This window comes from Pleuronectes platessa, chromosome 9 (genome assembly GCF_947347685.1).
Source record: "Pleuronectes platessa chromosome 9, fPlePla1.1, whole genome shotgun sequence".
Taxonomy (NCBI): domain Eukaryota; kingdom Metazoa; phylum Chordata; class Actinopteri; order Pleuronectiformes; family Pleuronectidae; genus Pleuronectes; species Pleuronectes platessa.
The window spans coordinates 27,474,394-27,500,189 of NC_070634.1; the positions used below are offsets into that span (position 1 = coordinate 27,474,394).

The 25,796-nt window shown below is 44.7% G+C and overlaps 1 protein-coding gene across 3 annotated transcripts; it reads right to left on the reverse strand.

The window, feature by feature from the left end:
- Window positions 1–13,098: 13,098 nt before the first annotated feature.
- Window positions 13,099–25,147, reverse strand: prrx1b (paired related homeobox 1b). Of its 3 annotated transcripts, none has more exons than XM_053430918.1 (5): window positions 24,443–25,147; window positions 19,085–19,260; window positions 17,127–17,308; window positions 14,910–14,975; window positions 13,099–13,872 (listed from the first exon to the last, which is right to left on the reverse strand). In XM_053430918.1, exons 1-5 carry the CDS (start codon window positions 24,672–24,674, stop codon window positions 13,740–13,742), a joined length of 789 nt encoding a protein of 262 aa, XP_053286893.1. In that variant the 5' UTR covers window positions 24,675–25,147; the 3' UTR covers window positions 13,099–13,739. The 3 variants fall into 3 exon arrangements, with proteins under 3 accessions (XP_053286893.1, XP_053286894.1, XP_053286895.1); XM_053430920.1 differs by having other exon boundaries at window positions 13,726–13,874; window positions 14,916–14,975; XM_053430919.1 differs by lacking the exon at window positions 14,910–14,975.
- Window positions 25,148–25,796: the final 649 nt, after the last annotated feature.

Sequence of the window (25,796 nt, forward strand, 5' to 3'; positions counted from 1 at the left end):
GACTTAAAAACATCTGAAAATGTTTTTCATGAGAAACCTACAGATTGTCTCTATTTGTCTTTCTGCTCCGGACTCTTCTGAACGAGGCTCAGCTCCATCCAAGCTGCCGTCGGGTGAACACATGATGTTAACCTCGGGGGTTCGAACCTGTGTCTCTGCTGACTCATCCTTCTGACTTGTTGATAGTGTGTGAATGTGTCTCCGGCTCTGTGGTCTTTGGACAGAAGATTAAAATCTCTGGGATGTGTTATTACATCAGTTGTAATCACTGGTTACTGAGCCGGGTCACGGGGGGGAGGGGAGGGGGGGCTGTGGGAGCAGCTTGAATTCATTCAATCGAGTGACGCTGGACGAGGTTGTTGTTTCAGTCTGAGGTGGTGACGGAGGGGCGGAGTCACAGTAAGAGAAGAAGAAGAAAACACAGCAGAAAGATGGGGGGGGGGGGGTGCTGACAGCTCCACTCTCTAATTACCCTGATCACACCTTTCCTCCACCCTTCCTTCCTCCTCCTCCTCCTCCTCCTCCTCCTCCTCCTCCTGCTCCCTGACTCATTTTATTTTCCTTGTGTTATGGCAGCCATCATCCGCTCCTCCACCTGAACCTGGCACTGTCAGAATAAAAGCATGCTCCACCCTCCACTTCACTACCAGGAGGAGTAAAAACCATAAAACCTCACAGAGCCACTGATTCTTATTAAACTGACGGACTTTCATTTCAGCCTCTGGTGAACTCACAGCAGCTCCAATAAAAAGATGCAATTTACAGGTTGTTGTCCGAGCAGCTTCACATTTGTTCATATTTTCTCTTATTGGGGGGGGGGGGGGGGGGGTCAAATGAGAATCCCAGCGCAGCTTCGTGGTCTTCAGATTTAAAACCTCTCTGCGGCAGCATGTGTGGAGAAGCAGGCTCCTGCTCTGATCAGAAGCAGGAGCAGTGTGACTCCGCTCTGTGGGAGACATGTAACTTGTGTAGTTATTTTGTGTTGTTACTGTACGAGCTGTCGATGACGAGTGTTTACGAGGCCGACAGCTTCTATCCACCAGAGGAACGTTACTCTCACAGAAACGAGTTCACTGTGAAACTCGGCAGCAAAACATAAACACACATAATGTGATTTACAGAGTTGTGTTTGCTTTATTGTGAGCATGTGCTTATTATTACTGAGCTGCATGTGTTTCCACTCAGTGCTTTTATTAATAAGCAGAATCACACTGACTCATGTTCCTCACGCCTCTTTTACAAATCATCAATAACTCAGTCACATCACCTCTTATTCAAATTATTAAGCAAACACAGAAATATAAAGTGACATAAAGAAATATAAAAGTCTCTATATTTTGTGATTTTTGCAATATTTAAAAACTTGCGTCATCTGGATTATGAGTTTTCCAGCATCTGGAGATGAAACGCTTCTGATCTCGGGTCAGTGTGAAAACTCCAGAGTTGAGTTTGAATCTGGACAAACACAAACTGAGCCTTTCATGAAACCAGCATCCCTCTTCCTGATTGGTTCTTATCAGTCACGTGACTCGACTTCCAGCTGTGAATGTAAAGCGTTGCCAATACTTCAGCTGTTTTCACAGATGAATTCTGGGAAATGTTCTGTGGCGTCTGGACTGAGACAGCTGAAGTGACCCAGTGTCAACGATCATGTGATATTCTCATCTGTATGGATTATAAAATGTAAATATTATCTATTTACTGATGATCATCTAACAAATTACAGGGCTTTATGTTTATAATGTTTCTATTCCTTAAAACGGAATCTGGAGCAGATTGAAAACGTCCTTCAGACAAAGCATCATAAAACACATCACCCCCCCCCCCTACACACACACACACACACACTCAAGAATCAATAAATCTATAGAGAACAGCAAACAGACAGATGCCACCGACTGACAACATCTACACACTGACTCATGTTGAACAATACAACACACACACACTTCAAAAGATATTACATTGACTTGCATTGAATTCATTGAGACTATAATCTTAACCATAGTTACTATGTACCTTACCTAACCCTTAACTTAGCTCTTAACTTAACTTAACTTAAACCTCAAAACTCAAAGGACGATCCTTCCCAACATGTTCACTCTTCTTTTTAGATTTTAATGCCACTTATAGTTTTCATCTGTGATGTGTTTAATCCTTTTAGTGTTTTTAGGGCAGGTGCATTATTCAACTTTTATTCTGTGTTATTAATATTCTGGGTCGTACACGATGTGTCCTGGTACTGTTTGTTGCTGCTGTAGCACTTTAAACCAACAAACACCTCAAACCAGACGTTAACCAGAGTTAATCCAAACCCAACCTCAGCCCACAACTTGATATAAACCTCATCTGAACCTTAACCAGGTCAACACAATGTGACTGTGTAAACAAATGTACATCATACGTAATAACTGGACCACACACACGCACGCACACACACCCTCACACACACACAGAGAGAGCATGCTGGGAGATAAGTAGCCTTTTAGCTCATGAGCATCGAACCTGTGACACATTCAAACATTTGAACTCTTGTTAATCATCATGAAACGACCGGATCTCCTCTCGGTGCAGAACCAGCTGATTACCTCTCACTTCCGGGCGGGTGACAGCGGCTCCATCCTCCTCCGGTCCCCCGCGCACATCACCGAGTCCCCGGTAGATCCTCACGGAGCCGTGCGACACGCAGCCCGGTCCCAGCGGATCCTCCGGTCAGCGGCAGCTTCCCGGTGCCGGTGGAGGCAGAGGGATGCTGAGGCTGAGGAGGAGGAGGAGGAGGAGGAGGAGGAAGAGGAGGAGGAAGAGGAGGATGCTCAGACACGCTGCTCCTCTTACAGCTCATTGGTTCACAGACACCCCCCCGTTCCCCCCTACGACCCAATAAACCGCAGATTGAATTTTCACGCATGAGATGCCCCCCCTCAGTGCGGCACCCAAACATCAAAGGGGGAGCCACGTGGTGGGGGGGGGGGGGGGGGGGGCACATCCAGAGGTAAACACACGAGGGAAATAGATAAATTAGACTTCACTGATAAGAAGATAAAAGTTATTGAGCAGCAGATATGATGACGAGAGAACTGATTATAATCAATAAGTTAAATACTCAAAACAAACTTTAATCAAATGTCTTGATTGTTTTTGGCTGAAGTTTATTTCATCCTTTTCATTTGACGTCAATTTTAAATGTATTTTTTTTGCCTTCATTTGATATTTTAAACTATCATCTCCTTTCTTTGAATTTTATCTGTCGCTCCTGTATGTCCACATTTTACATAATGTTTCTGTTTCACATTTTTCTTCATAAGAAAATGTCCAGAATCACTTTTTCAAATGTCCTGAAGTCGAGATGTTTCCTCACTGAACCTCTGTGTCTGTAACTGTGTCTGTAACTGTGTCTGTGGATGTGGATGTTTCTGTATCTGTGTCTGAGTCTCGATCTGTGTCTGTTCCTGTCTGTCCCATGTGAGCTCACATCCTTTTAGTGTTTCCTTTGTTTCCTTCTTTATTTTTAGTTTCCTTTCATCCCCCCTCAGCTCCTCCCCCCTGCTCAGTGACTGTGAGCCAAACACTGCTCCTGTGTCACCTGCTGGCCAAATGCTGAACTACATCTATTTCTTTTTATTTGTCATCTGCATATTTTGTCAAGGAAGGTTTTGTTTTCTTGAGGATGGACACACACACACACACACACTCACACACACTCACACACACACACACACACACACACACACACACACACACACACAGAGACACACACAGACACACACAATACACACTATGCTTGAAAGCTAGTTAAGGTTTTATTTAAGGAGAAACCAATGTGTGTGTCTGTGTGAGTACATTCTCACATGGATTTGTGTGTCCTGGCATTGAGTGTGTGTGTTGTCTGGGTGTGTGGATGTGTTGGTGAGAGACATTCCTCTGCTGCTCTCTTCAGTTTCCTGCAGTGTTTGTTTGAATCTGTCATAATGGTGGATGAGGAGCGGCCTGTGGTCAGGACACTTCTGTTAATATGAGTTCATCCTGAGCTCGGAGCTGAAGCAGTGATCAGGAGCTTCTTCACTGGAGGACACACACCACTCAGCTGACCCGGGACTGGAACCCATCAGGTCCTGGGACCAGTCCACCCACAGGTGGTTCCATCGTCACCAGCACATGCTGCACAGCTGCTCAGAGCCCAACGCTTCAAGGCTGCAGTTATTTATTCTTACTATTATAATAAATGCTTTACCATAAAAGCCCCAATGGTCCATAACATAAATATGAATGTGAGATGAGTCATTGCTGCGTTGACATTTTTAATCTAATCAGCAGAAAAGGTAATATTGTGCATTTAGGACAGTTACAGTTAAACGCCTGAAACATTAACATGAATTAGTTGTGTTTAAGTTGTTTTAATTGTAAATGTTAAGTTTGATTTACTTTCAGTTGGAGCAGTTCCCATGAACTCACTCCAGGCTCAATGCTAAGCTAAATGCTAAGCTAAATGCTAAGCTAAGACTTGAACAGTGAGGATCCATCGTCACAAACCATCAGAGAATTTCTTTAAGAATGAATAAAAAACTTTTCCAGCAGCTGTGATGGAAAAAGAAAAAGATGAATTGTGTTATTAGGACAAACATGGAGTCACAGTGACAGATGAAGACTCGTCTAACAAAAGGATTTATACATCTGGTGATGTCACTGCGTGTTTCTCTCATGTTCTCCCATCATGCCTTCTGTCTCTGTGGATTCAGCTGATTTACTGAGAGGAAAAGATCCACAGCAGAACAATCCACCAGCAGGAGGAGTGAGGAGGAAGAGGAGTCGGTCCTCGGGGGACGGGAGGTGTCAGCAGGACTTCACGAGGTCCAGATGATCACTGTCCCTCTGCTGAGGAGATTAAATGAGGCTTGAAGGGATAGTTCACTGAAGATCTCCTCATCATCTACTCACCACTTTGACGGAGGGTGAAGAACTCTTCTGGAGTCTGGGGGGGGGGGGGCGACAGCGTAGCAGTATATGGTGAATTCTTCTTCAGATGTAACGGTTCAGTTACAGGCAGGAGGATCCCAGAGGACATTCAGGAAACAGACCTGGAGTCAGTGAGGTCGGTTCGAGTCACTTGGAGCAGGAAGGAGCCATGTTGTGTTTTAGATGTTGTTTCATTACGTCAGACCCCCCCCCCCCCCCCATCACAGTGGAGAGTATAGAGTGAATATTACTTTCTGGGAGAACTGTCCCTTCCATCCCTTGTGTTTCCGTGGGATTGTTTCAGATCAGACTCAACTCTCTCCTCCCAGTTGAGTGATGGAAAGTCACAGTTGTAATTCCAGCAGTCAGACTGGAAACTGCTGTGTCAGAGCTCATTATGGATGCTTGGCTGCCCGTGGAGCTGGGTTCGGTTCATCACGCTCTATGAGCACTGAAGTCATCGGTGTTTTCCTGTGCTTGTGCAGCAGAGCGAGCAGACCCTGGATCCCATGAGGATCCACTACAGGTCCAGAGCGGCTGAGAGCAGGGAGCCGCCAGGACCACTGAGGACACGGAGGGGACGTCCCCCGTCCCCCGACTGCTTTCTGGCAGTTTGGGGATTTAACAGCCTGGGAGGAGAGAGCAGTTAAAACCAAACACATGGTGAGTCGGCTACAGGCTGATGGACTTCACTTATACAAGTTCAAGGTCAATGAAGGTCGACATTTCAAGTCAGAACTTTTCAAATCCGTTCTGACTGGAACCACAAAGTCCGATCCTGAACTCACATTCCTGTGGTTCTGTTCATTCTCACTGGGTTAGTTCATCACCTGAAACTCTAGAGAAAGGTCCCAGTGAAGAAAGGTTCCAGTGAAGAAAGGTCCCAGTGAAGAAAGATCCCAGTGAAGAAAGGTCCCAGTGAAGAAAGATCCCAGTGAAGAAAGGTCCCAGTGAAGAAAGGTCCCAGTGAAGAAAGGTTCCAGTGAGGAAAGGTCCCAGTGAAGAAAGATCCCAGTGAAGAAAGATCCCAGTGAAGAAAGATCCCAGTGATCCAAGCACACACAGAAAGACCCACTCATCGAAATTTCATAACTAAACATAACTCAACACAGTTTAGTGCGATCATACTGGTCTTAATATTTTACATTCGTACATTAAAATGTGGATTAAAATGTTTATTTACATTATTTTGAAATAAGTCTGATATAAAAAACTTTCACACTTGGCTAAAATGGAAAAGTGAATTTATTTGTTGAAATAAAATCCAGAAACTATTTTTTGGAGTTCGGAGATGTTTGAAAACAGCTTCAGGGAAAGAGCTCAGTGTGTGTGTGTGTGTGTGTGTGTGTGTGTGTGAGTGTGTGTAGAAGTAGTGAAGGTAGGAGTCGATTACTGGAAAAAGAAAAACAAAGAAACAGCAGCGAAGAGTTTCTCTCTCTCCCTCTCCCTCTCCCTCTCCCTCCCTCTCCCTTTCCCTCTCCTTCTCTCTCTCTCTCTCTCTCTCTCTCTCTCTCTCTCTCTCTAATCAGGCATTAGTTTAAACATCATTGTTAAATAAGGACGATACAAACACTTCCTCTCGGCTGCAGCACATCAGGCACCTGCCACTTACACTAAATGGATAATTGAGAAAAAAATAAACTGAGGGGTGCTCTGCTGCAGGCCAACGGGGGGGGGGGGGGGGGGGGGGAGAGAGAGTGAGTTTCAGTTATGCAGTGTGTGTCTGTCTGTGTGTGTGTGTGTGTGTGTGTGTGTGTGTGTGTGTGTGTGTGTGAGACTGGAGGGGTGAGCGCACGCACAGCCACCAGCGGGGGGAAAATTGAAGGCAGATTTTCCACGGCAGGCGTCGGCTCCAAATTGCTCGTTTTGGACGGAGAATTTGCTTCTGGCACGAGATGTGACAATGATATTCATTTCAGAGCTCGCCCCCATTCATACCAGGCTGAACAAACACACACACACACACACACACACACACACAAAGACACACACACTCACACACGAGCCGAACCAAAACTATTAGTGAAAACTCAAACTGCCTTCAAAGGAGAAAAAGAAACATTCCTCATAGACTCGAGTTCAGGCCCTGATCAAAAGACATAAACTGTAACCCTCTCTCATAATGACTCTCACACACACACAGACACACACACACACACACACACACACACACACACACACACACAGTGTGTCGAGGGTTATATGCGTTACCAATCCGGGGTCATCATCAAATAACTAATTAAACCAAACTGATCAGAAACACTTGATCGAGTTTGATCTGTGTCCCATGTGTTAACATGGAGGGGGGGGGGGGGGGGTATATGATCTTTGCTGCAACCAGCCACCAGGAGGCGCTCAAGAGGAATCGGCTTCACTCTTAGGAGCTGTCATGTCGTCTGTGGTCTAATCAGATATTTACTGATTCACTCATAGTTAAAGTTTTGGTTGTTTCTCCTGAAATGAAGAAATTAAAAGACATTTAAATCTTTGTTATAATTTCTTTCTTATTAAGTTTATGTTTGTCTGCATGAATCTGTGAGTTCTCAGATCAGCAGGAGGAAATCCATCCAGCTCCACGAGGACTGGGAGACACCAGAGGAAACTGTGGTGATGATGGAAAGCTCCAGAACCATCACTACACGGACCAACGTGAGACTTATATTCATTTTAGTCTTTCTCTAAGATATCATTTGATATTTCTTCATTCCACTGCATCACTTGTCGATAGAGAAACAGGTTTTATTCTTTCAGGTTAGTTAGAATAAAAGGTTTTTAGGGATTGAGCAGATAATTAGATTTTCTCATGGTTTGATTCTCTGAGTCACTTGTTCTGGACACTTTGCTGTGTGGTGGCCTGTGAGGACAGTCAGTGTCCAGCAGAGGGAGGGAGAGTCACACTCGTCCTCTGAGGAAACGACCTGGTGAGTAAAGTGACAGTTGGAGCAGAGGTCAGGTTCTCTCCAGCTTCGTGGAGACACTCAGATCAATCTGTCTTTTAACCGCTTCTCCATCCAGAGCGGTTTGAAGGCAGAAGGAGTTCTGGAGCCTGAAGGCACCGTGAGGCCTCTGGACGAGGACTCATGTTGAAGTCCCTGAGGTCACACATGTCCAGACTCCTCCATGTCTCCCAGGTCGTGACCGTGTCCTGCTGCGAGAGGACGGACTTCCTGTAAGACATCGACTGCTCCGACACTCAGAATAGTCCCGGGACCACGAGGGAGAACGAGCCCGGCCATGATTATAGAGCGATGCTGTCTGGGAGTTCACGTCACGTCACTCACCATAATTGTTGTTTTGGTTGTTGCCCTGTTGGACCTCAGCTTCGCCGGGAGAATTAGAAACACTAATTCATCCTGGACCAGGGCGCTGGCGGCAGCAGCCATCTTAAGTTGAGCCAGAAGCGTTTATCACGGTGGCATCGAGTTACCTCCAGGACGAGAGGGAACTATCTTTGTCTCTGTGGGAAAACACAGAAGTGACTCTAGGTCCTGACATCCTGTACTTTAGAGTCTCTGTCATTTAGACCAATGAGCTCAAACTGAAATAGACGTTTTCATGTGAATCGCTCACAAACACCTCACATCGCAGAAAAGAAGTCGTAAACTTTGATTAATTCTATATAAAGTCATTAAAATCATTTCTGTAAAGAGACATCGACAGGAGACAGGAAGTGACAGTGGACACCAGACGAGACCGGATGAACCAATGAGCAACTGAAGGTGAATCTCAACGTCTCCGTGACACTGGAGGACGTTCAGAGGACGTCAAGTTCAGTGGGAATCGTCCTCAGTGGGAATCGTCCTCACTGGGAATCGTCCTCACTGGGAATCGTCCTCTGTGGGAATCGTCCTCACTGGGAATCGTCCTCAGTGGGAATCGTCCTCAGTGGGAATCGTCCTTAGTGGGAATCGTCCTCAGTGGGAATCGTCCTCAGTGGGAATCGTCCTCAGTGGGAATCGTCCTCTGTGGGAATCGTCCTCACTGGGAATCGTCCTCAGTGGGAATCATCCTCAGTGGGAATCGTCCTCACTGGGAATCGTCCTCACTGGGAATCGTCCTCAGTGGGAATCGTCCTCAGTGGGAATCGTCCTCTGTGGGAATCGTCCTCACTGGGAATCGTCCTCAGTGGGAATCGTCCTCACTGGGAATCGTCCTCAGTGGGAATCGTCCTCAGTGGGAATCGTCCTCAGTGGGAATCGTCCTCAGTGGGAATCGTCCTCAGTGGGAATCGTCCTCAGTGGGAATCGTCCTCAGTGGGAATCGTCCTCACTGGGAATCGTCCTCAGTGGGAATCGTCCTCAGTGGGAATCGTCCTCAGTGGGAATCGTCCTCTGTGGGACTTGTCCTCAGTGGGAATCGTCCTCACTGGGAATCGTCCTCAGTGGGAATCGTCCTCACTGGGAATCGTCCTCAGTGGGAATCGTCCCCTGTGGGAATCGTCCTCAGTGGGAATCGTCCTCAGTGGGAATCGTCCTCAGTGGGAATCGTCCTCAGTGGGAATCGTCCTCACTGGGAATCGTCCTCAGTGGGAATCGTCCTCAGTGGGAATCGTCCTCAGTGGGAATCGTCCTCACTGGGAATCATCCTCACTGGGAATCGTCCTCAGTGGGAATCGTCCCCTGTGGAGACGTCCTCCACTCATGTTTGATCTACAGGTTCTGATAACTGATCTGATGTCAGTTGAGACCAGAGAGAAGCACTGACACAGAGATCTCAACCGTCCTGATACGCCTGTCACCTGCACCCATTGGATGGTCCTAGCTGTCAATCACCCCCCCCCCCCCCCATACATCCTGTGCTTTATGGTCTGTTTGACTCTAAATGATCATAATTCACTAAATGATCATCAGCTGTTTGAAGAAGACTTGAAACCAGAGACTGAGACATCTTCATGTTTCCTGACGTTATAAAGTGAGAAGTCACTTTCTATAGAAACTACCAGAGGAGTCTTCATCCATTGTTTAATAGAGTCTGTTTATCGGACCAGTTAAAGTGTTTCTACTCGTACTGGGAAGTTTCTCCTGACGACTTTAACACCAGAAGTGTTTCCACGAAGCTGCTGACACGGAGAAGCCTCCTCCCTCTCTCTTTGACATGAAGATATTCACACGTGTTGATATCCATGTTTTTAATGATGTTTCTTCTTCTCTAGTTTTTCTCTTCTGGGCAGAGACGATCATAGAAACCTCAACTGAGACTCAAACCTGAATCAAATCATCATCTTCTTCCAACGTGTGGATCAGAACTCGCTGAATCCTGAGAATCCAAGCTGGAGATGCTGATCCATGTCGACACTTGGATTTATGGATTAACTCTTTCAGCCAGAATCCTGAGTTCAGACAGTTGGATTGAGACGCTGTGAGAAGATCTGACGAGTCTTTGTCTGAAGCTCGTCTCTGCTTCGCCACATAAAGAAAACGCTAGTCCTGCTTTTCCTTGGCTCCGACAGCTGGAGCCAGAACCACTGCTGCACTAACCTCCAGTACGATTTAACACTGAGAGATTCACAGCTGCTGCGAGGAGACGACCCCGTGGTGAGAGAACTAGGGCTGCAAAATTCCGGGAATATTCAAAGTGGGAAACCTTCCATGGGAATATACGGGAATATACAGGAATATATGGGAATATACGGGAATTAACGGAAAAAAACTGGATATTGTGTGGGTAATTTATACTAACTGTATTTACCTTGTCATATACAGACATTTTGTTTTGTCATAGGCTGATTTGAGACCTGAGGAAACTTTGGGCACTTGACTATATGCTTCTGGATCTGTGTCATTCTTAACATAGGTCTTTGCACATTATTTGTAAATGTACACAGACTTTCCTTCTACGTTGGCTGGAGTGAAATGTCTCCACACATGAGATAGTGCATGTGGTTTTTCAAAATTCCTAAAATTCCCGAGCTCAATATTCCCATGGAGAGTTTCCGGAAATTTACCGGAAATTTTTCGCCCCTTTGCAACCCTAGATAGAACAGAGTAAAATGAAGTTTAACTTGTTTCTTCTTCATGTGAAGCAGCCGGATTGTCTGCGTTCCTGCAGAAGAAGAAACGCTGAGTCCACATGCTCATCAGCGTTAACCTTGAGACTTTAATTATGTTTCCTTTACAGCGCAGCAGAGAGAGAGAGAGAGAGAGAGAGAGAGAGAGAGAGAGAGAGAGAGAGAGAGAGAGCCGTGCATCTGTGTTTGGGAAAAGTGTGTAATAATAGTGACTTAATCACACAAACAGTGCAACCTCTCCGTCAACTCCACTGTGCGTGGAAACTCCAGATCTCGGGACATTCTTCTGGTCGCTCACCCAAACCACACACTGCTAGCAGCTGTGCAGTATTTCACTCTTCTCTTCTCTTCTCTTCTCCTCTCTTCTCCTCTCTTCTTTCTGACGAGCGCTTTTTCCAAAACCACTCATTAATAAAGTATTTGTGATCATGTGGCACTGACAGCGGGACAAAGATCACTGCCGGCGGAGAGGGAGGGCCGAGCAAGCAAAGGGAGGAGGGCGGGGGGGGGGAGAAAAAGTCAAGAGAGGAGAAGAAACAAAACAAAGAGAAAAGAGGGGATGAAAGAGGAAGAAAAAAGGGTTTGGATGTTTTAGAGGAGAAGAGTGAAGAAACGCTCTCTTTCCCGCTCGGCTCTCAGACTCCCCGCCCCTCCCTCGCTCTCACTGTCTCCGCTGTAATGAGCTCCAGATGTGCTGCTGAGGGTGGGGGTGGGTGGGTGAGGGGGAGGGGGAGGGGGAGGAGAGGGAGTGGTGGTGGTGCTGGGGGGGTGGGGGGGGGTTGCCTTGTATGTCATGTGCTCAGGCGAGGAGAGACGCTGTCCGAGGGGACGCTGTCAGGCCTGATGGAGTGGCTGGCCGAGGCCTGGGGGCGAGGGTGGGGGAGGGGGAGGTGGTGGGGGGGGGGACGGGGGGGTCAAAAAGATCTCCACATCTGGAATCACTTCAGGTCAGCCCAGGGCCCGGCCATGAAAGGTGAGAGGGGCGCCTGGCAGGGGAGAGGGGGGGACAGGAGTCTGACACTGGACATACCACAGAGCGAAACCAGCACAACACAGGAACCAGTGGAGAGAGGACGAGTCCCACCAGCTCCACACACTGTTCAACATGAAGAGATTCAAACCCAGAACCACCCGGAGCCGACGGAGGGAATCGACCGCCTCACGTCATGAGCGGAGCTTTACTTCTAACAGAAAAATAACTTTTCACTTTTCACAAAAACTTCTTTTCAAAACCGTTTCCAGATATTGTGAGAAAAACTGATATTTACACTCGTCGCACGTTGAGTCTGAAATATGAATCTGCACAAAGTCCAGAAGCAAAAATCTAAAGCAGCTCTGAGGTCAAATTAAACGAATGAGGAGGAAGTGAAGCTGTGAACAAGCAGCAGATCGTGGAGATTTAAGTTTCCTCAAATCATTTGAATTTAGAAAATGTTTCAAGCTGAGTTCAGCAGAAGAAGAAGATTCAGTTTTAAGTGATTTTGAAACAAACAGACTCTCGTCCTCCTCGTGTGTCTCCTGTGAGGACGCTCCTCTGCCGCGGGGACATCACCGATCGAGACAACGTGACCACGGCTGTGGTTTCATGTGAGAACCTTTTAGGGCCGTGGAGCGCCGGGCGGGGACGACTGTGGACATGTGTTTGTTGACGTGAAGGTTACGAGGGGCCAAGGAGAAGAAACACCTCGTCTGACAGCCGCCGGCCCGACGAGGCCCCGGGGCCCTCCGTATTAAGGAGAGGATTTCCCTGCTCATAAATATCCGGTTTTTAAGATGGAAATTTCAGGTTGTGGTAATCAGGGAAAAAGAAAACACACAAAGCGGGAACAGCTTGAGGTTTCTCCTGAAGCGGAATCTGTTCTCGAGTTGTAAATCTCCGGTTTATGGGCCGTGCACGAGGTCCGGATCATTTTGCTTTCCAAATGGTCTGAACCATAAACATACTTATTTCTCTTAGTTCCTGAAGCAGAGTTTCGGCCTGGTCGTATATTTGTCTTATGATTCGTCACAAGTCTTCCAGGCGTAAAGATCCAGGCAGAGTTTGTTCGAGGACACAAACTGGGGAAGTAAAAACTCTTTAAACTGAGCGGCTGCACTGCTTGAAATGCATTTTATTCATATACAAGTTTTTATTCTGTTACAGATAAAGGATTATCATAGGAAATGAGGAGAATCTTCTGGTTTTGGATCAGAAATACATTAGCTTCTCCTTTATATTGGACTATTATATGAAACTGTTTGACTGTCAGTGGTATAACATGGAAAGAAATGTGAAAAAACAACTATTTAAAAAAAGTTTGCATAAATGTCAGAAAGTTCTTGTCGCTTTGTTGTTGATTTAAAAAAGAAAATGATAAAAGAGAGTTGTTGATCCCAGTTTGAGTCTTTATCTCCACCGCAGACGGACAAAGACAAATCCACGTGTCCGTCCATGAGTCTCAGGCGATGCAAAGACCTCTGGGTAGAAAAGGAAAAGATCTTTGGGAAACTCGCCTCCGTCTCAGTCACAATCACAAAAGTAAAACTACGCAGATATTCAGCTACAACTTCCAAACAAGACGCCTTTAGACAAAGAGTTCAGTGGCGCCCGGGACGAGAGACAAGGGACAGACTCCCGCCACCGCGTGGTGTCCTTCAGGTACAAGTGGAGTAGAACGCCAAGTGGCTCCATCAGGGAGGAGGGGAGGCTCCGCCCTCCAGGTCACGTGAGATGATGCTCATCCCGGAGACGGCGTCCGGCCGTGGGGGGCCCGCGTCCCCTCGCCTCCCCCTCCTCCTCTCAGTTGACCGTGGGCACCTGGTTCAAGCTGTATTCCTTGGCTTTGAGCCGCAGGTTGGCGATGCTGTTGGCCATGTTCATTCCCTGGGACGTGTTGGTGTTGGAGCAGGTGGGCGGGTAGGTGGCCATGGTGCTGAGAGACGAGAGGAAAAGAGGCGAGAAGGTTACGTCACCTGAAGCTGAGGCTGAGGAAAGAAGAGAAGGAGCCTTGAGATTCAAACCAGGACAAACACACAGAGACACGTCAACAGGGATTTGAACTCATCAGAACATGAAGGGTTAAAGATTCAGGTTCAGTTTAAATTCTGTTTGTGATTCTGTTCTTAATTCACCATCCTGGAGAAAACTTTTCTTTTCTTTGAATCTTCTTTAGAATTAAATTAATTAATAAAGTAAATAAAATAATTATAATCTTCATGCTTTGTGTCTTTAGTCCTAATTGTTTAATCTCTTTTTACTCGATTCAGTTATTTCTGTGTAAATTAATAATTATTTTATTTTACCTGTTTAAGCTTGAAACAGCATCAATCATAGATTTGTGCAGATATTTGGTAGATGAGGGAAGATGTTTATTTTCTCCTCTCGCTTTAATTCACTCATTGATGAGTTGGACTTCTGCACATTAATCATCTCTTTCTGTTATTTTCACATGACATGGTCAAGATATATATATATATTTTTTTAAATGTGGTCATTGAAAGAAGAATTTAGAAAAACTTTCCATTTCATTATCATTGTGTGAAGATTCATCAAATGGTTTTAAAACGACAGATTCTACATCTCAAACATCTTTTAAGCTTCTGCTGGTTAACGGCAGAAAACAGAAGAGAAACCACTTGTTTATAATATAATATATATATATATATATATATATTATATTATATGTGTTTGTACAACAGGAGCCGAGTCCACTTCTAACTGGACGTGTTTGTCTCTTCTCGAGTGTTTTACAGGTTTCTTCAGGACGAGAGGTGAAAAGTCCAGAGATTTAAAAACACTGTTAAAGTTATTAAAAGACAAACACAATAAAAACTATTAAAAAAAACTCTATTTAAGTAAAAATGAACAAATGAAGTCAGATAAATATAATCAGAAGACATTAGTAATCAGAGTTTTGAGCAGATGAACTTTCTTTACAGACGGAGGAGACGTAGTAAAGTGGAAGCGTACTTGTTCTCTGAGGGCAGCATCTTCTGTGGTACTCGGACTGGCCCCCCCTCCGGCATCGGATACCAGCTTTAGGATAATACACACAAGTGTTAGAGTCACATAGCAGGAGTCACACAACAGAGGCCCCCCCGCCGCCCTGCGTCCCGCACTGAGCGTCGAGGGACATTTCATACCGAGTCTCATGACGGAGGTTTACTGTAAATCACGATGTAACCAGAGTCAGAGGACGTGTCCCCGGCCGAGCTGCGTCTCCGGGCCGCGGTCATGATCTGCTGCAGTGGAGCAGCGAGGGGTCACGGGGTCAACGCCGGATTTAATACGGTTTGTTTTCACATTATCACCTCGTCAGAGAGGTCACGGGATCTGTCCACGCTCAGAGGACAGGCTGTTTGGATTCAACACGATTAGTGTGAGTGAGGAGAGAGAGTTTTCTGAAGTGAAGCAAAGGGACAGAGGGACGAGTCCAGCTCGGAGACACAGGAGGACAGAAGACACTTGTGATCTGATCGGGGACTTCAGTGTTTACATCTGCTTCGGGACATTAAAGCTCAGATATGAAGCATTGAACAGAGACAGATGCTTTATGGACATAAGCATCATCACATTTTAAAATGTCTAACGATGTCTCTTTGACTCAGAATAGAATTCTTTACAGATTCTACAAAATAAAACACTGTGATGCTAAAATCACATTTTATTCATTAACACAAACTGTGACTGAGCTTCAGTGAGTTCCATCGTCCACGAGGACAAAATTCAAAAATCAAACGTGACAACTCTTAATTAAATTCACGTTATGATCGAAGTTAAACCTTAAAATACTTTGTCACTGAAATTTCTGTTAAATATAAAACACAGAAGACTGAAGGAGTCATTTTGTGTTTTTCACTTGTTGTATTAAAGTTTGAGTTTAAACCTAAAAGTAAAAAAATCATGCAATAAAAAACAGACTCACTGGAAACACTTGTTTTTCTGATATGAGAATTAATTTCACTTAAACAGAAATTGAATCTGACATTTTGATAATAATTTAATTTAGTTATTAAGTCTCCGTGTTTTGTTCGATGGTGAATTTGAGAAGTTCAGTCGTTCTCTGAGTTCAAATCTTGTTAAGTTAAACTTTGGTTTAAGTTTCATAAATAAAAAAATCCTTGATGTTTTGTCTCATCAGCTCCACATGGTCGTCATATTTATTTTATTCAAAATAGCCCAAATACTCTTATTGTATCTTTACTTAACAACATTTTTGGATTTTTAAAATTCTAAATATATATAAGAAATACTTCTATTATTAAATATTTGAAGAGAGTGAGATTATTCACAGCTACGGGTCTCAGGTCAGTTTGTGTTCAAGCAGCAAAGAGACGAGTAAAGAATAAAAACATGAGAATAAACGTTCTGATGAAGAACCAGACGTTCAGCTCGTGAACTTACAGACAGAAAGTGAACAGAACAGATTGAACAGATTTTAAAGATCAGTCGACATCGTCTACATTTTTCTTATTATCAACAAATCTCCTCAAAAGACTGGAGCCGGCGACGTGTGGTCACTTCCTGTCTGTGTGGTCACTTCCTGTCTGTGTGGTCACTTCCTGTCTGTGTGACTCGTGTTTCTCCAACCAGTCGTTCCCTGTGAGTTTTCAGATTTGTTGATAATAAAGAAAACCTCCAGCCTCTTCCTCTCGTGCACTCACACGTGCACTCACACGTGCACTCACACGTGTTCAAGGCGTGTTCACGTGTGCGTGTGCAGGTGGAGGAGACGCTGCGGCACAGATGGTCCAACGACCTGCGGCTCATGACCGAGGGTCAGTTCGAGTCCAGGTGGATCAGAGGAGATGAAGACGAGCGAGCCAAGAATGAAGAACATGAGCAGGTAGAAGAAGAGGAAATGAAACAATAAGAGAGAGAGTGTGTGTGTGTGTGTGTTTGTGTGGTTGTGTGTTCACATGCAGTTATTGTGGTATCAGCTTGTGTTTTTTTAATACACATGAGAATCAGTTTCTTTCTTTCTTTCTTTCTCCTTCTAGTATTTTCAGATCTTTCTGTAATTTATTTCTATTAAAATGTATCTATCTCTCTCTCTCTCTCTATCTTTCTATCTCTCTCTATCTTTCTATCTCTCTCTCTATCCATCCATCTGTGTTCATGGTGCAGTTCAGAGTGTTGATGTGAAGTGCAGGTCAGGTAGCTGGGGGATGTGAGTGTGGACTCTACCTGTAGGGGGCGGCGCTGCCCCAGGACAGGTAGTCGTTAGGGCGCGGTGCAGGGCGTGGTACGATCGGCTGCTCCACCGCCGTCACGTCCCCGGAGTAGGACTTGAGCAGCGAGGCGTTCTTGCTGGCCAGCATGGCGCGCTCATTCCTACGGAACTTAGCTCTCCTGTTCTGGAACCAGACCTGGAGCCAGAGAGAAGGAACATCGTGAACATCGTGAACAACGTGAACAACGTGAACATTCAGACACTACGATCATCACATGATCATCACACACAGAAGACATGTTTGGGACAAAGGGGCGGAGACATGTGTCATATTCTTATTTGACAGAAACGATGATTAAAGTCTGATCCTGTTGTTTCCTCTTTGTCTCCATTGTGTTTGTCATTGGTGATGTCACACCATCACATGACATGATGAGAACCAATCAGTTCTGTTCTTCAGGTCGTGTTTGAGGATTTGTCCGGTTTCACCGACACAAGCTCGTGAAAATCATTTAAAACAGAATCTAACAGAGCAGAAGCTTTTCAGTCTTTCTGCCGTCTCTCGCTTCTTCAAAACATCTCTCCTCCCTCTCTCCTTCCTCGGGGGGGGGGGGGGGGGGGGGGGTTATGTTGTGGTGAAATCAAATCCATTATTAGAAGCTGCGAGCGCTCGGGGGGGGGGGGGGGGGGCTCGCTGTCCGCTGACGCTCGCCCTCAGGAATGGACCCGAAGTCTCTTTTATCAAAGGGTTCCTGCATCGCTCTCTGCTTCACATTAATCACAGATGTGCTGCTTCTCTCCATCATCACTGTTTCCTCTCCCCCCCCCACCCCCCCCCCACGCTGCCCACAGAACAAATACTTTCACTGCGCTGATTAAAGAGACGCCAGAGAAACGGAGAGGACGTTAGAGATCCACATCGACCTGCAGGACACGTCCCAGTTCTCTGTTTGACACCAGCGACCTGGTGTTGTCAGGTAGAACTTCCTGGTTCCACAGTTTATCTCAGAGTTTCTTCCATGTTTACAGTTTAAAGGTCATAAACACAAACATGCACGGCCACTAGATGGCGCTCTAGTTTTTATTGAAGCCCAGACTGTGAGTAAAGATGGACGACGAGTCTCCACTTCCTCCACAGACGAAGCCGAGAGTATCACAGACACCAACAGACGCTGCCATCTTGTGCAGTCGGAGCCAGAGTCTGTGCAGCAGTGAATGGGGGGGGGGGGGGGGGCGGGGGGAACGGGCTCTAAACCAATCAGGAGTCAGTCTCAGCTGTCAATCATGGTGTCGCTGCCGGAACTGGAATCATGAATCATCATCATGTGATCGTCTGAGACACGAAACTCACTGAATGTGTGTGTGTGTGTGTGTGTGTGTGTGTGTGTGTGTGTGTGTGTGTGTGTGTGTATCAGCGATCTGTAAACCACTGAGGAAATGAGACGTCATTACGTCCACTTTTCTGATCAGATCCAATCACGTCCTCTGGGGACCAGCTGCTCGCGGGCTGTGGTCTCTGCTGTGAGACGTCCACTCGTCCACTCGTCCACCAGACGCTGCGTGGACATGAAACCTGCTGCTGCTCCCAGGAGGACCAGTGAGAGGACGGGTTCAGAGGACACCAGGAGGACGTGAAGGACACGTGATATCTGACCTATCAGAGGCCTGATGTGTAGGAGTGGGTGTGATTTGATGCAAATACAAAATATAATAAAAATAAAATAATAAAAGTGGATGTAGTGAATTTAAAAGTGATCTTTTGAGGAGACGGGATGAGATCATTAATATCTCACCAGGTACAACCAGTTCTTGTGTTTCTCGTTTATTAAAACATCTTCATTTACGTGTCTCTGTAGTTTAACGTCCTCGGGTCTCGACCACAGTGACCGCTCCATGTGAGTGCTACTTCCTGTCTGATCAACAGGTGATGAGATCAGATCCCTGCTGCTGGGGGGGGGGGGGGGGCTCTCACCTGGACTCGGGCCTCGGTGAGGTTGACCCGGCGGGCCAGGTCCTCGCGGACGAAGGCGTCGGGGTAGTGCGTCCTCTCGAACACGCGCTCCAGAGCCTGCAGCTGGCTGCTGTTGAACGTGGTCCTGTTCCTGCGCTGCTTCCTCTTCTTCTTCTCCTCCGTGTTCATCTGTTCATCTGCAGAGGAAGAGGAGATCAGGTTAAAGCTCCGTGCGGGTGAAGCAAAGTGCAGCTCTGCCCACAGGTGCTTCGGTGTTTAGCTTCAGATGTGATTCTCTTTGCTGGAGGGAAACAAATGAAGAAGTAAGAGGTTCAAAGCTCCGTGTCGGGACTCATCACAGTTTAATAACATGGACTCGTAGGTTCCTCCTGCTTCAGGCTGAGGAACCTCCTCACGTTCACCTTCAGCACCCGGACGTTCATCCAGGTCTAAGAACCACGACCAGGAAGAAGCTTCTTCTGGATTTGTATCGTTTGATTTGTAATTTCATGATTTTAAATCCTGCTTCGTTTCTTTACCAAAAAAAACTAAATAAATCAATGTTCATATTTGAAACATCTCACAGCGACAAGTTTAAGTTATAAAATACTTCATAACGTTACATGACTTGTCCCTCACATGGGAGACGGGGCTGAGGAACAAGGAGAAACCTACAGTCGCCATTTTACTTTTCATCTGTGAGGACAAACGAAAACATGGAGTTCCTCCATCGAAGCTCCAGAGCTCAGACTCACAGGTTAGAAGAGGTTCTTCATAACACGGCTGAATGAAGACGTTTCCTACCTGATGGAGATCTGTCCTCTCTCTCTCTCTGTCCTCTCTCTCTCCCTCTCTCTCTCTCTGTCCTCTCTCTCTCTCTCTCTCCCTCTGTCTTCTCTCTCTCTATCTTCCTCTCTCTCTCTCTCTGTTCTCATTATTCCTCTCTCGACCACACGATCAATTAAAGACAGAAATAACAAAGACATACAGGAACACGTCTCGTCTTAAAGGGACGGTCCTCCCACTTCAAAGAGTTGGACACTTTGAGGTTGGAATAAAAAGAATAAAAAAGAATAATTAATTCATGGCAGCGCTCTTCAAAAACAATTATTCTCCATCACAGAGAGTAAAACAAATAAATAAAAGGTATTGTTATTGATAATTGTTAATTCATCAGAAACCGAACTCAACTCAAAGACAAAACACGCGTTCCCTGATCTACCACCTCGATAACACACAAACACACAAACAGCCACAATGACACACAAACACACACACACGCACACAAACAGCCTCAATAACAAACAGCTTCACTAATAAACAAAAACACTAGTGAGCAAACAAACAAAATCTCTTCATCCAAAAAGATGATATCAAATTAAATCTGCTGTGAAACACCCTCAAGATCAGTGTGTGTGTGTCTGTGAGTGTGAGTATGTGTGTGGGTGTGTGAGTGTGAGAGTGTGTGTATGTTGGAGCCTTGTGGCAACAACGAAACCACGAAATAACACTTTAACAGAGGAGAGAGAAAAGAAAACAGAATGTGCTCATCCATGTTCATGCCTAACGCACGCATACACACACACATAAACACACACACACACACACACACACACACACACACACACACCTCAGTACATTTACACTCGTCTTTTGAGTATTCACACTTTAAGAAGCTGTTCATTCATATTTTCACGTCTACAGATGGTTTTAAATTATATGTGTCCGTGTGTGTGTGTGTGTGTGTGTGTGTGTGTGTGTGTGTGTGTGTGTGTGTGTGTGTGTGTGTGTCTGTCGCTGGTTCTGTTTTGGAACCGTTTGGTTGTTATTACAACACAACATCTAGAATCATTGCTTCCTGTCTCGTGTGTTTCTTCTCACTTGTTTTCACTGAGGTTGTTTGTGAAACACGTTAAATCGTCTTCTTCATTTGTTGATATTTAGTCAAACTGAAGACAAATTAATTATTTTAACGTCTAATATAAATATATATTTTTTGCTTGGCAGCATCATGTGTTTGTTTTTTTAATAAGATTTATTATGGAAGTGAAAACGTGTCGTCAGGACCCAGGAATCATTTTCTTATTATATTAATTTAACTTATTATATTTTCTGCAGCTTTGCCTCAAATCTCATGTTTTTCTTCAGCGAATGGAGAAAAGACAAATATCCTGAGGACGACGGAGTCTGAGGCTGAAGAGATTTAAAGTTTATGTGATAATAATTCATATTAAAATACATTTTCTGGAGCTGAGACGAGCTGAAGATCTCAGGTCGACTCAGACATGTGACCGGTCACATGATCGAGATTTTAATGCTTAACAACCACAACACAAAACCTTTACTACACAAACACACAGACACACACACACACTGCAGCATCTTCTCCATGAAAAAGTGTGTGTGTGTGTGTGCGTCTGTGTGTATGTGTGTGTCATTGCTGTTTGTTTTGCTGTCAACATGGGGTCTAATGAGACCCCCCCACACTCCCTCCACCGTCTCAGCCAATCAGGAGGCAGCTCAGAGTCAACAAGTATAAACAGATTGAAAATGAAATGATGGATGTTTCCATCGTTTTGTCTCTGAACTAAAATCTGTACTTTTATTAACTTGTGTTTAAAATATCTGATTTCAAGTTAATTTCATTTGAAGGTTTTTTTTACTTTATTCAGTATTTTTACAGGAAATTGGTGAAAAGTTTGATTATTTCACATAATTTGATGAAAAATAAACGTTTGTTATTATTTAATGAATTTTATAAGAGATGAATAAAATCTCTTTTCTTTTCATTTTGTCTCTTTATTCTTCCTGTATATTTTCATTCTGTCTTTATGCTGTAAATCTTTCTTTATAATTATAATACCTGTCTTTATTGTAATATGTTATAGACACACAGACACAAGTCAGAGGGAACATTATGAAAATCTTATTTAAGACCATTTCCAGTGGATTAAAGGTGGAAACAGTTTTCTATCTTTAACCTGAGTGAAGTTTATAAAATATATTAAATTAAATTTAAATTAAAAGACTTGAGTATAAAATAAATAAATCTTAGTTTTTTAAGACTGTTGAGTTAGCGATGCGTTCAGGTTCAAAGTGATCGGGCGTAAATCTAAGAACTGCCGAGCTTCATAATCTTTTTACCCTTTGACCTTTAATTAAAATGAATCTTCTAACACGTGAACACTTGAAGTGAAAAGTAATTTTCTTCTTCGGACTATTTCAGACGAGAATTTTTAAATTAGCTGAAAAAAAGAAATGTTCAGTTTCTCACAAAATAAAAGCAACAAGATTTATTTTTCTTCTCTTTCGGGAAATCTTTAATATATATTCAGGCTAAAAAGCTGATTTTGGTTCCTCAGATTTATCTCATGATTTATCTTTTTTAAAAGTGATGATATGAACTTTAACTTTCTTGTATTTTATTTAAAGGTTATTCTTCTTCAGGTCGATGTGTTGCTGTTTTATTCCGTTTAAATAAGCACATTGAGTTTCTACCTGTTATATAATTTAATATAAAGCCTTTAAAGTAGTAAATTAAAATTATTTGAGGAAAAGGAGAAAATACGAAAGTAAATCCCCAGAGCCTGAAATTCAAATTCAATCATTTATTTTAAATAAATGATGTTCCTGCTGTTTGGTTTATGACCCTTTTTTAAATTCATTTATTATACCACAAATCTCTGAAACTTTTTATTTTCTCAGTTTGAGTCTTGATGTTTTTTTTTATTAATCTGCAATTTAGTTTTTATTGGAAGATAAAAAAAGAGCAGAGAAGTTAAACTGCAGCTGAAAACGCAAATCGAGCCTCAAACATTATCCTGAAACAAACATTTGGTGATAAACATTAATTTATCACCAAACAGGAGAAAGAGGTGAAATGAAAACCGTAACGTGATTATTCTGACGTATTAAATATAATACAGTTATTATTATTGTTAAATTACTGTTAAGTTATTTTGACTTAAATATCACTTTTAGAAGCAGAACAAAATCAAAGTATAGAATTTAAATATTTCTTTTAACCTTTATTTCTTCCAAATTAAATTTAAATTAAGAAAGCTTTATTGCTGGACAGTAGAAATTCGTCTCTTCAGGTTTGACTCAACACGCTGATCTTCAGTTAAATTACATTTAATAAATAAATAGTAAAACTCGAATTCAGTGAATTTTCCGAGGTGGACGAAATTAAATCTAAATAAAATCCAAACAGAAATTTAAGTAAATTATATTTTAAATCTCCGGAATGTTTTTTTCTTTTTTTCTTTAGGTTCAGGAAGTTTCTGATTCAAATCTGTCTGTTGATAATTCAAACTATTCGATCAGAGCCGCTTCTTCTTCATCATCTTCATCATCTTCATCCTCCTGATGAGACCAACATGTGGATGAAGCTCATTAGCAGCAATCAGCCAAAGTTCATTAATGTCCAAAGTCATAAGTGCAGAGCAGCGATTATTGATTCTACAAGAATAAAATATCAAAGTTGATAATTTCTTCTGTTTCATAATAAAATGTCCTTTTATTTCATCTGGAATCAATAAACATTTATTTGTATTTGTTGGTGGATTTTAGTACAAATTAAATTAAAATGTTGCTTTAACGTCAATAACGGAAAATAAAAACACAGATTGCGTAATTCAGTAACATCTTGTACTGATGTAATGAACCTTCACAATAAAAGAGGGAAGTTGTTTCTACTGATTAAAGATTTTCTGAGGTTCGACCTCGTGACTTGAGACTCGCGCGCTAATGATGACGAACGACTCGGCTCCGGTGTTGTGAAGGACTGTGACAGGTCGAGAAGAACCGAGAAGATTAACGACGTGACCCGAACTTCCTGCTGCGCGTTTCAAAACCAACAATAACACGGAGTCCGAGGAGCGGCTCCTTCTGGACCTTCTGCTCTTCATCACCCGAGTCTTCCTCTCGTGGGTTCTACGTTCTGCTCGGTTCGGTTCCCCTCGCGTCACCTCGGGGGTCCCTCACCTCCAGCGGCTGCTCTGGGATCAGCAGCCGCCTCGGAACTCACGCAACCCGGCCTCGTTTCCTCTGAGAACCCGAACCGTCGCTTTTATTAATATTCATTTCACACGCGAGTCGCTGAACTCACGCGCACGAGGCGCAGCCGTCGAATAAAAGCGCGGCCTCGTGTTTAGTGTGTTCACGCGTTTGAAAGCTCGTGGTTCAGGGGGACGAGCGGTTTGACCGTCAGCCCCAAAGTGACACCACACTGTTACTGGTTAATTAATGGCTGTTTGGAGGGGGGGGGCTGATCCATCCAGGTGAGAAGATGGAGCTTCACCACGCACAGACCTGATCTACACACATTCATCATGAGATCCGGTCTCACTCCGGGTTCGGCCTCGGTCGGTCACTTACTCTCCTGCTGGGTCGTGTCGCTTCCGCTCGTCAGCCCCGGGGACTCCAGCATACTCCTCCCCGCCTCCCCGACGCCCTCGTCGGCCTGGCCGCCCACCATCTCCCCGGCCTCCTCCAGATCCAGCAGGTGGCTGACGGAGAAGTTCTTCTTGGCCTGCAGCGTGTCCAGGTTGGACGTGATCGGACTCTCCAGGCGGTTCCGGTCCATCACGTGCGCGTAGCTAGAAGTCATGACGCAAGAGGGGACTGCGCGAAACACGGACACACAAGAAGAAGAAGAAGAAGAAGCGAGTAGATCCGTGCGTGCAGGACCGCAGCGCGTCCACAGACCAGACCCGGGTCTTCGTGTTCAAATCCAGACCAGCAGCGGAGCCGAGGCGCGAACAAACTTCTGCAAACTTCTGTCTCCTCGTCTGCGTCTCCAGAACAAAACCAATCAATCCATGGAGCGGAGCGCGGCAGCGGGTTCTCCACGAAGCGGCTCCTCTTCCTCCTGCGGGTCCGACACGGGAGGTTCCAGAGGAGGAGGAGAAGAGGAGGAGGAGGAGAGGAAGAGCTGCGTTCCTTCTCTGGTGGACTCACTTCTGAGCAGGACGCGCTGCTGCTGCTGCCGAGGATGATGATGATGATGATGAAGATGATGATGGTGACCAGATGCGCGAAGCTCCGTGTGCGCGTAAAGTTCGTTCCACCGCAGCTTAGAGGAGAAGAGGCTGGACGTTAGTGCCGCACCTCTCTCTCTCTCCCTCTGTGTGGGTCTCCCTCTCTCTCTCTCTCTCCCTCTGTGTGGGTCTCTCTCTCTCTCTCTCTCTCTCTCTCTCTCTCTCTCCCTCCCCCTGTGTGTGAGTGTGTGTGTCTCTCTCTCTCTCTCCCTGCAGAGGGTGGACACACACTCTTACACACTAATGGAAGACCCACAATTACGTGGCGATGCCTTCATACTGTGTCTGACGTTTCACAGGCCCCCATCGCCTGTGCCCCCCCCCCCACAAAACCTCATCCTCCTATTCAGACCGTTAATGAGTGTGTGTGTGTGGGGGGGGGGGGGTGTGTAACCATCAGCTCTGACCACACTTGGTCCACATGAGACCAAACTGTCAAAGCAACATTCTTTAAAGAGCTAAAGTGAATCAGTATTCCCCCCCCCCCCGTAGGTCAGTGGATCTTTTGATGATGGTTAAATGAGTGAAACGTCTCTGAGGCCACAGAGGAGAGTGTCACTGGTTTGACTGGTTTCTGAAGCCGTCTGTCTCTGCAGCTTCTCTTGACTTCACTGAAGTTTCATTAACGTTGCTCAGTTTGTTCAGATTCAAACTGAGCGTCCAATCACAGCAGCTTAACGAGTCTCCTCATT

What these genes read in the sequence shown, in the direction of transcription:
- prrx1b (XM_053430918.1), bottom strand. Translation starts at nt 24,674, where the DNA reads ATGACTTCTAGCTACGCGCACGTGATGGACCGGAACCGCCTGGAGAGT. An exon ending in CGACACGACCCAGCAGGAGA is followed by an intron (nt 19,261 to 24,442) that starts GTAAGTGACCGA and finishes CTTCCTCTGCAG; the next exon opens with ATGAACAGATGAACACGGAG. An exon ending in ATGCTGCCCTCAGAGAACAA is followed by an intron (nt 13,873 to 14,909) that starts GTACGCTTCCAC and finishes CTCGTCTCTCAG; the next exon opens with CACCATGGCCACCTACCCGC.